At 36.8% G+C, this 12637-nt stretch overlaps 1 protein-coding gene across 2 annotated transcripts in view; it reads left to right on the top strand.

The window, feature by feature from the left end:
* The window catches only part of LOC116306894 (uncharacterized), a 42373-nt gene that overhangs the window by 26165 nt on the left and 3571 nt on the right, over window positions 1-12637 (top strand). The window contains exons 34-58 of one of the 2 annotated variants that reach the window (XM_031717025.2): window positions 114-197; window positions 277-369; window positions 827-919; window positions 1510-1602; window positions 2037-2132; window positions 3600-3692; window positions 5646-5699; window positions 6437-6520; window positions 6637-6729; window positions 6849-6932; window positions 8119-8223; window positions 8378-8440; window positions 8661-8723; window positions 8817-8909; window positions 9195-9278; window positions 9777-9908; window positions 10066-10233; window positions 10437-10476; window positions 10646-10731; window positions 10838-10925; window positions 11091-11285; window positions 11378-11455; window positions 11711-11778; window positions 11872-11967; window positions 12439-12487. In XM_031717025.2, coding sequence (XP_031572885.1) covers window positions 114-197; window positions 277-369; window positions 827-919; window positions 1510-1602; window positions 2037-2132; window positions 3600-3692; window positions 5646-5699; window positions 6437-6520; window positions 6637-6729; window positions 6849-6932; window positions 8119-8223; window positions 8378-8440; window positions 8661-8723; window positions 8817-8909; window positions 9195-9278; window positions 9777-9908; window positions 10066-10233; window positions 10437-10476; window positions 10646-10731; window positions 10838-10925; window positions 11091-11285; window positions 11378-11455; window positions 11711-11778; window positions 11872-11967; window positions 12439-12487 — 2275 coding nt within the window. The remainder of the gene's footprint in view (window positions 1-113; window positions 198-276; window positions 370-826; window positions 920-1509; window positions 1603-2036; window positions 2133-3599; window positions 3693-5645; window positions 5700-6436; window positions 6521-6636; window positions 6730-6848; window positions 6933-8118; window positions 8224-8377; window positions 8441-8660; window positions 8724-8816; window positions 8910-9194; window positions 9279-9776; window positions 9909-10065; window positions 10234-10436; window positions 10477-10645; window positions 10732-10837; window positions 10926-11090; window positions 11286-11377; window positions 11456-11710; window positions 11779-11871; window positions 11968-12438; window positions 12488-12637) is intronic. The other variant, XM_031717026.2, reaches the window with a different exon arrangement.

Below are 12637 nucleotides of genomic sequence, written 5' to 3'. Positions count from 1 at the left end.
GACAAATACTAAAAACTCGGGCATCTGGTAATGTCAAGGTCAATACTAGTAACCCATGAAAGAAGTTTCTATTTCTTAACTGAGATAATTAAAAGTTATGATTTTTTTTTTAGCCTAGAAGACGAAAAATCGCAGAATCACAAATTGACTCATTCCATGAAGATTAAAGAAGAAAAAATAGCTTCACTCGAAAAAAGGTAACGATTTTTTTATTGATGTTAAATGTCGTTTATGGTAAATGTTATAAAATGTAACTGTTATAAAATGCTTGTCTAGAATGGAGGAATCGGAAGTCATAGTCAACGAGAGTTTTAAATTGAGCCAATCGTCACACCAAAAAGATGAGAGGATCAAAGCGCTGGAAGATGAGTGAGTATAAAGATGAATTATTATTAGCAGTGGTTAGTGAACTGGTCTGTACCAACTTAACCAAGGCCTCACCTTTCACCAAGGGTTCGATCCCCAGACTCGGTGTCGTATGTCAGTACAGTTGGTTGTTTGTTCTCTTCTATACTTCGAGGTGTCTTCTCCAGATTCTCCAGTTTTCCTCCGAGAAAAATCAACTTCTAAATTTCAATTGGAATTTAATGGATAAATAGCCACGCTGTAAAAATGCCACTATGAAATCCCATTCATTTTTTTTATTTTTCAATTGTTTTATTTTGTATTGAAACCTTTATGTATAGTTTTCACATTTATTCCAAACCTCAAGTGAGTGTTTGACAGGCCCCACCTTCCCAACCTTCCACACGCGATCGTAGCACAGCTTCTCAGATTAAATTCATTCGTTTTTTTTTTTTTTTTTTTTCCCCATCTTATTACGTAGGCTGGACGAGCTGGATGATATCATGACAACAAATGAAAAGTTACTCAAAAGCGTAAAACAAAAAGATGACAAAATCAACAGACTGCAGGACAGGTGGGGTTGACCTTTCATTTCAAACTCGATTGCATGAATACTCCCTTTTCCATTCGATAAAAACGTCTGTGTTTTGGGACTTAAGACTCAATGACTTCACAGGCTTAGACTTGCTTAAGTCAACTGTAATGTCCTTAAAGAATGTGTAGCTGAAACAATACCTAAGTTTTGAAATCCCATGGCCTTTTAATGGCATCTGTGAAATCTTTGAATATCTGATTTATAAACGAGGCTAAGCCTGTGCAAATAAGTCTGTCTTTTACTTATACGCCGGCCGTCTTGAATTATTAGATTATAAGGAGGCGGGGTTACGTTTAAAAAAAATGAAGTCTTGGTGTCTCGCATATGATTGCTCCAACCACCAGCAAATTTAACTGCTTTTTAGATGTGCTTCTCAATGAGAAGCGTTAAGTTCTGTAGTATATAAATTTTCCAATCATTGACCCCTCGGTATCCCATAATGTCTTAATTAATACAATAAAATTCAAGATGGCCGCCGAATCTATTGACATGCCCCAAATCCAGTTTCTCGAGATTGTGTGGCCCATTGTTTTGATATTGTTGCTCACCATTAAACCATGTATTGATAGGCTCGATGAAGTAGAGGATGCAGTAAACTTAAACAACAAACTCAATCAGTACCTAAAACATCGTGACGATAAGATTAAAGCTCTGGGTAAAAGGTGAGCTATCCGTAGAGTGTGTTCTCCTGACAATCAAATCGATGATCATTTCGGTGTCAGTAGCATGAACGACTAGTATTACTACTTTTCTGGATGATTTTCTCATTGAAGTTGTCTCCAGCCCCACTCCCCAATCAAGATTTCACTAGGTGGTTTTCTGTTACCCAAGTAGAGGCGGAAAGGCGATTTTTTTTAACAAGCAAAGCAAATGGACTAGCCAGGAGTGGCTTGAAATCTTGCCTTGCATTGTAAGACTGTTTGGGGGGGGGGGGGGGGGGATAGACGCCATCTGAGAAATATGTCCCCTTAAACCGCCCCTTAATGCATTGCAATACCAACTCGACCCAGTTTTCCTCAACCTCAAAATGGCTGATATTTGTCCCCAACTTACCCTCAACCGTAGCAGTTTCAACAAATTAGTTATCAATTAACAGAATACTAGAACTTGAAGCGACGCTTGAAATGAAGGAAAGGGAACAAATTGCAAACGCCCAAGCAAACTATACAAAGATTCGTGAGCTAGAAGCAAGGTAATAATTCAGATGTGTTGATTCTGTACTTTTGGTGTTTTAACGTCATGATGATCACAGTGTGACTCGCCAACCAAGTCCAACCAGACAAAATTTCATACAAATTAGCCAACTCACGACGATTGAGTATTTAAACAATAGAATCAGCACAAATTTTCACGTTTTCCCTTTAAAAGCATATATCTTTGTATAAATGTGTGTTTATAACCAGGAGTGACCAAGAAACAGTTAAGACTCCAGAATTCATTACCATCGTCTTATTCCGCGTCAAAAATCTGATTTGTAAATTTGATATTAAATTTGTTTGGGTGGCCTTGGTTAGTTAGCCCCACTGTAATACTCTTTCGTAATTCTTGAGGTACTTACTGATTTGTACACAGCTATTTTCAAAAAGGTCAGTTGTCTTGTGAGTATTAAATACTGCATACCTTGAAGAACGGCTCTAATCCTTGTGGAATTTACAACCAGTTATAGACCAAATTCAAAACTCGCACCGATGTGAGGCTTAAAGTTGTGAACAAAGGAATCTGGCGTGATTCGTGACTTTTGAATCACGCCAGATTACTTTGAGTCACGCCAGATTCCTTTGTTCACAACTTTAAGCCTCACATCGGTGCGACATACACCTTTTGGACATACACCTACTTGCAAGAACGTTGTCATACGAAAATAGAACAGTGATTTAGTGGGATAGGAATTATATTAAAAAACAAAAGAAGATCACTGAAGCTGAACTTTTTCTTTTGTCTTTTAATGTATTCCTTTCTCACTAAATTACTAATGTTCTAATATCATATGACAACGTTCTTGCAAGTAGGTGTAGATGTATACACTTTCAGAAAGCGTTGTCATCACCAAAGGTGATAGGTAAAAAGCAATAGGATATATGTCATTTCGAGATCCAAGAATAGCTGGAATGAATTGTGTTTCTGCTTCTTATTCTCATCAAGAACATGGACCTTAGCGTTGAGACTGATTCAATGTTCGTCGTATTTAACGAAACCATTTCCATGTCGGAATGATCTATCGCCTATCGCCTTTGATGATGACAACGTTTATTGAAATAGGTGTATTTCTTTTAATTATTTTATCATGGTCCTCATCTCTTTTTCATCCCTCCCCCTTTGAGTCCCCACACAGACTGTCTTTCCCGGCCAGTGTCTATAAGGGACGAGGACCCAGACACGCCGGCACGCTAACACTTGACTGAACTTTGAATCATCTAATACTAACCATATTAATACTAAAGGTTACTAGTGTAACGCTACTAACTCTAACTGGCTATATTATGACAACAGTAATCAGCTCAGTTCTACTAACCAGCTCTAATCAGACGTTCTAAATTAATCTACTAATATACTAATATGTAACCTGAACGACTAACCATTAACAGATCTTGTCATCAATCATTCCTTGTTGGATGCTGTTGTTATTTCTTTACTTCAAATGAAATTTTTATGGTTCCAGTTTGGAGGCAGTTAATTCCGTTAAGGTTCAACGTCAGAATAGCGTTAAGCGTCGAGAAGACAAAATTCACGATTTGGAATATAGAAAAACGAAGTAAGTCGTGTGTTGCTCGTGAAAAAGTGGGCAAATATCAACTCAATTGTACCAAACATTTATTGATCATAAAACTATAATAACTAAGGATAAAACTTGAAATAAACTAGATTAAAAGCAACCTAAAATTAACTACTAATGTCCTGGACCTGTCTTGTCCTGTTTGTTGCATTAATGCACTAGTCAATTGTTACCCCTACCCCCACCCCCTCCTCGGCCTGCTAGATTTACAATACCGCGTGAATGTTAAATCCCCTGCCCTGTCCCTGGATCGGGGTTTTCAATTGAGTTGTGTAAAATTACCGATACACTACTGATGAGAATAGAACGATTTCAAATAACGCCGGGATTTACATTTGCTCTCAGTACAATCTCGTACCCAGAGCCTGCGTTTCTTCTGGCCTGCGGCGAAGAACGAGGGCTCTGGCTCTGGCTTCCGGTCAATCTCCTACCCAGAGCCCACGTTCCTCATGATCAGCACCGAGAAACGAGAAGCTCTGGTTGTAACCGATTTTTTGAGCATTCCTATTGGTCCGGGGAAATCAATAGAAAGAGTCGTTCCGGAAATAAAATGGCTAACAGACTCGGAAAATATCAGGAAATAAGTGGATTTTTCAAGCACTAAATTGGCTTGAATCGAACTCAAAATTTGCTAGAATGTGGTACGATAATCAATCTTTCGTATACCCGAAGTAGATGAGAAGGAGACTGGAATTTAAGCAAATTTTCACGAGGATTATAGTGCGAGTCGAGTTGGCGGCCGATCGCTCTTGCATTTGTCGTGATGATTTGAACTCAAAAAAACGTGTTAAAAACTCGCAAAATAGCACAAGTAATTAGTACCCGGGGGAAAAATTTACTAAATAAGCTTTAAGAAGGCAAAGGATAAATAATTTAACTACTATATTCAAGCTAAAAAGGTCAAAAATTGATTACCGTTTGTTCTGAATCCCTGAAGATCAAAGGTAACCAAACATCAGCTTACCTGTGATTAAGGCATGCGCATTTGAAACTTCCGGTCCGATATTCACGGACCGGAAGCCAACTGAAAATCGGTTTGAACCAGAGCCTCTCGTTTCTCGGTGCTGACCATGAGGAACGTGTGCTCTGGGTACGAGATTGGCTTCTGGTATAAGAGCGCATGCGTTCAAAGACTTGCCAAAAATAAATAAAAATTAACTAAATTCTGATTGGACAAGAATCGTTCAAACTTCACTGATATAATGTTTCAGCGTAAATCAATGCTTGAATTTTACCCTGGATGTTCCAGTGTAAACTATTATTTTCTGTGAATATAAAAATATAAGTTTAGAAGTGTTTAACCACACATCCATCTCATCCCATTCGTTTATCCATGTTTTCGCCCATTACTTGGTGGATTTTAAAGTTTGGGTTATTTTTTCTTTAACCTGAAAATAAGCTCTCTTGGTCCCCTTCCCCCGAGGTCTGATATTCAGGTTATTTTTTCTTATCAAATAATCGAGGTGTTTATGGTTTCAGATTTAAAAGCGTTTCAACAATTACAGCCAACTCTCGCCTTGCGGACACCTCGATATTACGGACACCTTGCTATTACGGACAGGAGAAAAATCCCCGACAAAAATACTGACAAGAAGTGACGGTCCCGAAGGTGTCCGCTGTAACGAGAGTTGACTGTACTCTGCGAAAACGGTCCACCAGCCTTGCAAAGTTTACCTAACTACACTGTATAAATGAAAACCGGCAAAACATTTTAACTTAAAACGAAGCAACAGGTGGAAATGAAATATTGTGATTGGCTAAGGCTAAAATGATGCTGGTTCTGCTCTTTCCCGATAGGCTCAAGTATTTCTTTCCATCAGTCGTTATTGGCTGTTGTTTTTTTTTAATTTTATTTTTTTAAGTTTTGTTGCGCTTAGAGTTCACTCAGGATGTACAGGGTACAGTAAACTTGAATGCTGTTGTTTGTTATAGGTTAGAAGAATATGTGCAAGAAAGAGAAGCTAAAGTACATGCTCTTCAAAGCCAGTATGTTCAATGTCTTATTACAGCCATTTTGTCCTCTTACAGATTTAAACTAGTTTTTATTCATACAACATGCAGTTGGCCCAGGTTTTTATCCCAACAACAGGGATCCCAAAAAAATGGGAAAGTAATTCGAGGTGAACTGTCTCTAACACTTGTCATTGTTCGTTCATGTTCTTGTTACATGCCCTATGTCTCACGTATAGGGCTTTTAAGTGTAACGTCAGTCATTTGGAAAAACGACTTCCGGGTCCAAAATAATTAGCTGTTCTAGAAAGATTTTTCTTACTATTTCATCATGGCCGGAATTGATACCCTAGTTCTGATTGTTTCAGGGAGAGGTTACATCTTTGAGAACATATTTCACTTTGTTTTATCGTTTTTGTGAGAAGTTGGAACCGGAAATACGTGGCAACTTAAAAGCACTATACAATATTTTATGGCACACTTTCCTGAGAAACGCCCTCGTTGCAACAACGTTCCATACAAACCCAACAATAACAAATACAAATCCATGTGTGAGTTAACATGCAAACATCGAAGCAGTCGCCCACTAGCCATAGGAGGCAAAGCCGCTTGGAAAGTCAAACGGTTAACTCCTACCAACTTTTCTGAGATAGAGTGATGCATGGCGGTCCAGCTTCAGTGCAAACATTTTGTTTACCGTACCATATATAGTTGTTTGTGTCCATATACTTATCGTTGTTGTGGTTAATGCTTGCTTTTGATGCATAATGTAGGCTGGATGGTTCAGTAAATCGCTACAGGAAAATGGACATGACAATCGGAGAGAAAGATATGATGATTGCAGAACTAGAAGCCAGGTAAATATATACCACATTGCTGAATGACACCGAGAAAGTTTCATAGCAAAATATATTCATGCTCCTTCTTCATTGTGTTATTACTTGACTGGGTTATATTGATGTGTTGTGTCTAGATTGAGTGAAGCCAAAGAAGCTGGTCGCGAAAATAATAAGTTAAATCAAATGCTGAAAGCCAAGGATGCAAGGCTGACAGAGCTTGAAAACAGGTATGTATGACTTGTTTATTATGTTATGTACCCAGGCCCGTAGTAAAGGGAGGGGGCAGTTTTATTAGATCTTCTTTTTTTCTTCTTACAGCTGAGTTATTTTACACATTATATTTCAGGGTTCAATCCTTCCAGTCTTCTATGTCAAATACTCAACTACAGGAAAAGGAAAGAAATGAAAAATTAGAAACCCTACAAAAGAGGTAATTGTTAGAAATTGTTTTGATTGTATAGACCACTTTCATGTGACGTTAAAGCAGTTCGATCAGGTGGACAAAATAAAAGAATTCCAATCACCTGAGAATTGGCACCTATTGTTTTGTACCCCAGATTGAGATACTCAGTATAGCAAACTAAAGGACCCTTTGCACTGAGTCCCAAGAGGAATTAGTCTGGTGGACAAACAATGGGTGTTTTTTTTGCAAAAGAAAAGACGGCCTACTGTTTGGTCCCCCCAGAGCATTACCTCTAGGAAATCAATGCAAGGGGTCTATTAGAAACGACACTAGGGGAAAACGTTTGCGCATGCGTGCCTTTCTTCACGTTTACTAAGAATTTAGAAGAGTTTGGTGAGAAAATAAATATTAGTTTTCTCCGAGTATACAAAAAAGACCAAGCTCACTAATAAAGGCAATGTAAAAAATAATAATAAGTTTCACGCACTGACTCTGCTTTGGCATTGTGTGAAGTACATTTGTCATGCATGTTTGAAAGTAAATTGACATATTTTCACAATAGCAGAAAGACGTTTGGACTAAGGACTTGAAGCATGCGCAGACGTGTTTCACTAGTGATATTAGAAACCAGAGGAGGAAATGGGGCTATCCCAAGTGCCTTTGTGTGTTTAGTTCAGTTACGGCTTTTAAATAAAATGTATTCTTTGAACCGCATTGGTCAGTACAAGTAGACAGCTCTACCAAATTTTGAAAATAATTAATTAAAGTAATCGGTGTCGGATAGAAGATATATTGTGGTAGGTATATTTAAGGAATGGTCAATGCTTAGCGTGCGTATAACCAGTTCTGGATACACGCGGTAGGCTGCTAAGCACGAAAGAAGCGTAAGAGTCGTACGAGGCGTAGCCGAGTGCAACTCTAGATTCTTGAGTGCTTAAGCAACATCCCAAGTGCATTCAGAACTGGATATACGCACAACTAAGCATTAACCATTGCTTTTATAAAACAGCAAAATCGTAAAATATATTTGTTTTTCAAAAAAAAAATTCAAATTTTGTTCTAATCGTGGCCATGTTATAAAACAGGATACATAGCACATCATGGGATAGTTCCAGGTACCTCATCACTACTAATTAAAAAGAAAAAAAGACAAAAACAAAACAAAAAAAAAAACGAAAAACTTACTAATATATACTTGCTTTGTTTGTTTCAGACTGGAAGAAACTCTAAATCTAAATAACAAGCTGGACCAATCAGTTCGAAAGAAAGAAGAAAATATAAGGACACTAGAGAAAACATTACAAAGCTACGAAAAGAGGTAACAGTTAGTTACTTAGTTCACAACAGTTTTAGGGCATGCATGGACCTTTAAGATGTTACTACCTGTAGTCACAATGACATTTGTAAGACAATGATAGGGTGTTTTAATGCTATATTAATCAGGGTATATATGACTTACTCTCTAATTTTAGAGAAGAAGAATTGGAAGTTTTACTAGAAACCAGAACCGATAAGTTATCAGGAAGTAAAAAGAGGTAAGACATTTCCTTTTATTCTATCTATTCTTGCCATCCTTCTACCTTCTTTTTTCTTAAGATTTTCCTCTTTTTTTTCTTTCTTTCTTTCTTCTATTCTTTTCTTTCTCTTCCTGGCTTTTTTTCTTTAGCACTTTTCCTTCCATTTTTAGTTTTTATTTTGTTTCATTTTGCCTTGGCATTGTTTTTATGTGCATGTATCATTGTGATATCTTTACAGAGTACTAGAGTTGATGGACATGATTGAAAGAAAAGACAATGAAATCGAAGAATTAAGGAAAAGGTAAAGATTTCAGTAGATGACGGCTGCAAATCCTTTTTTTTTTTCGGAGTTATTGTAGAGAAAGATGTTTCTAATATTATTATTTTTACTCAGACTTGAGGAATTTAAAAGTGCTACATCATCAGAAGAGATAATTACAGCTGCATTGAAAGAGAAGGACTCACAGCTGGCAGATATTACAAGAAAGTATGTAGTACACATTATACATTACTATATGCAATGAAAGATCAAGTAATTACTATATACAAGGAAAGATTAAGTGAGAGGGGTCAGTGTTTTCATAGCCTGCGAACATGATCACATTATACATAACACATACATACATCCCTCCCCCGGAGAGCCTGTTAAAGGGCTAGTGTTGTAAGTAGTAAGAGCAGATTGAAAACCACACAAAGAAATGAATAAAATAGCATGGTTTCTGTATAATGTCAAGTTTTTATTCATTCATTGGTTGTCTTTTTAATGTTTTAGTCTAGAGGAAATGGAAGAAGAAAAACGAAAAATGGCTAATAAAATGAAACTCAAGGAACAAAAGATCGAGACGCTAGAGAAACAGTAAGCAAAAATTGATATTTTAGTTTAATGTACCCCATAGTACAATCCCATAGTACCCCATTTTTCGAAGATGACGTCTATTTTGTCCCAAAAAACAGTCCGACAATTCACCGCAATGCTGGCCAACTCCCCAGATTTTTCCTCAAGTCTTGGAATGGCTAATTTGGATTGCGGGCCCTTACAAGAAAATAACACTAAAGAAACATGTTCAATATGATTGAATTATAAACCATTGTGTTGGGCTGCAAATTAGTGCTGGTCGTTAGATAAATGTCTGGTAAAAATGACCACTTTACTGGTAAATTATTCACCTTGGCCAGATATTTGGCCAAATATTTGACCAGCAAAATTTGGATGTTTACATGTCAAATATGTATCCAGCATGAAAAATGACCTGCTTCAAGTTATCGAAAAGTTATTTTCAGCCTTGATTGTGACCAAAACAAACACTTCCAAAAAAAGGTCTCTATAAAGACATTATGTTTTATATGATTCCAGGATAGAAGAGTTGGATGTTGCAAAATACAATAAAGATGAAAAACGCACGATCAAACAGAACGAAACAAGAATCTCAATACTAACCCAGAATAACAAGAAACTAGAATCAGATTTATATAATATGGAAAGCAAGTAAGTTAACAAAATCTGGACTTTCCCTCGTCATTGACATTATAAAAGACATTGCAAAGTATGTTGGGCTTGTTAAGGTCTCATTGCCTGATGTCTTCCTTTCCATACTCCATTCTTCAGTTTCTACATTTATTTCTTTTATCTACTTTTTCGTAAGGCTTGAAGAAACGAATTCTCAAGTAAACAAGCTTAGCCGTACACTAGATCAAAAAGAAGATCGCATAAAATCTCTCAAGTCTCGATTGGAGGATGCTGTTCATCAAAACAACAAGCTGAATCACGCGCTAGAACTCAAAGACGATAAAATTAAAAATATGGAAGATAGGTATGGGGTAAAAAAAACCACTTTCCTCCGCGTCCATGATAACTTCATTTGGGAAAATGGATTCAATAATAATCCCAGTGCGAGTGAAATCATCCCATTGGCCAAATCATAGCAAATGTTTGGACAAAATTTATTTGTGTAATTAGAATTTCATTGGACCAGGGCGTAATCGTGGCGTGTTTTTTTCTTTTTTATTTTCATAGACTTGAAGAGTCTTCCAAGCAGATTGTACACTTGAGAGAAGTAAGTTTGTTGGTGTTACATTGATTCTTTTTTCTTTCTTCTTTTCCCCAAGTCCCGTCCCTTCCCTTCCAATCCCTTTGTTGCTTTCTGTTTTTGATTATAATGAATAGCTTCTTAGCCCAAGGTTTTGCCCTGTAAAACAAAACAAGTATTGTTTTTTTAACTAAAGGGTTTTCAAGGAAAGACGCCAGAAAAAGATCAGAAACCAAAAAATACTTCGACTTCTATTATATTTAAACCGGCGTACAATTCAAGGTATTGTAAAACATAACTTCGCCTTAATTCATGCCAAAACCTAAAACACTTTGGCGGCAGAACTTTACACAAAGACTGATTTCATTTTTCACGTCTTCTTATCCAGGGATGATCGTAAAACAGTTCAAATGTTATCAGTAGCAGACAAGAGAATTGCAGATTTGAACGAAGAAATTCGTGCCTTAGAAAAGCAGGTTCGTAAACTTAAAACGTATTAAACTGCTTTGCCCACTTGAAACATATAATAACTAAAATCAAGAGGAAGATTTCTTACCAAATCTGAGTGTTCCTTTGGCTCTGTCATTACATTATTATTTTACATCATTTTTCTACTCACCACGTTTCGTTCTTTTCTTCAGAATGCAACCATTAAGACCCAGAGTGAAGCCATGTCATCACGCAACGCCCAGCTAGAGATTGAGATGGAGTCACTGCGCATGGAGTTGCAAATAACAAAAGGTGACTACGCATGTTTAGTGGCTGAACTGAACGAAGCTCGTGACTATTATCATCAACTTGATCTTTCCGCTACAACTATGGGACATCGATGTGAGGTGAGTAAGCGAATGCTACTGTCTAGAACTATGGCTATCACTTTTGAAGCCAAGGTAATACGTTGACAATATTTTGAATAAAATTGTTGTAGATGCTGAGTCAACTGAATGCTACATTAGAAGAGGAAAACAAGGCACTGCACGACAAAGTTAGCTGGCTTATGGGTCAGGTATGGAGAGACATCATCGTTATCAGTATATTATTGGAAAACAATACTCAAAACACTCGAAGCATTTTTCTATATTATCATTCAATCACGTTTAATTTGTTTATTCCTTTCGTTAAATCTATGTTCCTTCGTTCCATCCTTCCTTTCTTTATTTGTTTTTCCTTTTTCTTTCGCGTCATTCATCCATCCATCAATCCATGCATCCAACAATCCATCCATTCATTTGTTTATTTGTTTTTGTTTTTGTTTTGATAGAATCGAGAACTCATGGTAAAATCCTTAGAAGAAAAAGATCAGTTCATGGAGGAAGAACGAATATTCTCGTAAGTACTATGCATGGCTCATTTGCCTTGCCGTCCAGCTATAGCGTACATTGGAATCAATATTTTGCTGAAACTCTTTTAATTTATTTATAGTGACAGGTTGTATAATCTTCAACGAACCAAAGAGAAACTAGAAGAGCAAATCGACCTTGCGAATAAGGCGCTTTCTGAGTCTGCACCGCCTAAAAAGTAAGTAAAGCAGACATAGTTATAGTTAGTAAGAGCTACTGCAAGTATATTTGGTATATGCTTGTTTTTAACTTAGGCATTTATAAATAGAGATAACTAGCTAAAAACTAGTGTGAGCTGCGTCGGTGTTTCTAACGAAACAGTAATGATAAACGGGTAAATTATACACCGTGAAAAGATGAAAAAACTTACTGACGTTTCGGACGCTAGTCCTTCGTTGGAGTAAAATTTATAAATCGCTACTGCTCTTAACGCTAATTGTGATTTTGAATTCCTTACAAGAACGTTGCTTTCTTGCATTTTACGAACGGTAGTAACAGAACTTCATGATATACTTCAGAAATAATTGCGCCTTCTTCACGCTCATTTTTCCACGCAAGCACATATACATACATTATAATCATGATCACACAAACTGACACTTTTGCTGGCAAAACGATTTTGATTTATTGTGTTTATTATTATCTCTAGAAAACCTGGATTTTTCAAGAAAGTTTTCCAAAAGGCTGGTCTCAAGAAGGTACATATCTACATACACCTATAATTGCAAGAAGTTTGTCATATAAAAAAACAAATTATGTAAACTTTTTTCTCATAGTTTATATTCTTCTTCCAATACTAAAATGAAATAAGAGCTCCCTTGAGCAATCTGCAATGCAAGGCCGTGTAA

Source organism: Actinia tenebrosa, unplaced genomic scaffold (assembly GCF_029948245.1).
Source record: "Actinia tenebrosa isolate PJP-AT-01 unplaced genomic scaffold, QUT_ActTen_1.0 PGA_scaffold8__29_contigs__length_14323225, whole genome shotgun sequence".
Classification (NCBI taxonomy): Eukaryota; Metazoa; Cnidaria; class Anthozoa; order Actiniaria; family Actiniidae; genus Actinia; species Actinia tenebrosa.
The sequence above is the reverse complement of the archived record's forward strand: the minus strand, read 5'-3'. Positions and strand labels throughout refer to the sequence as shown.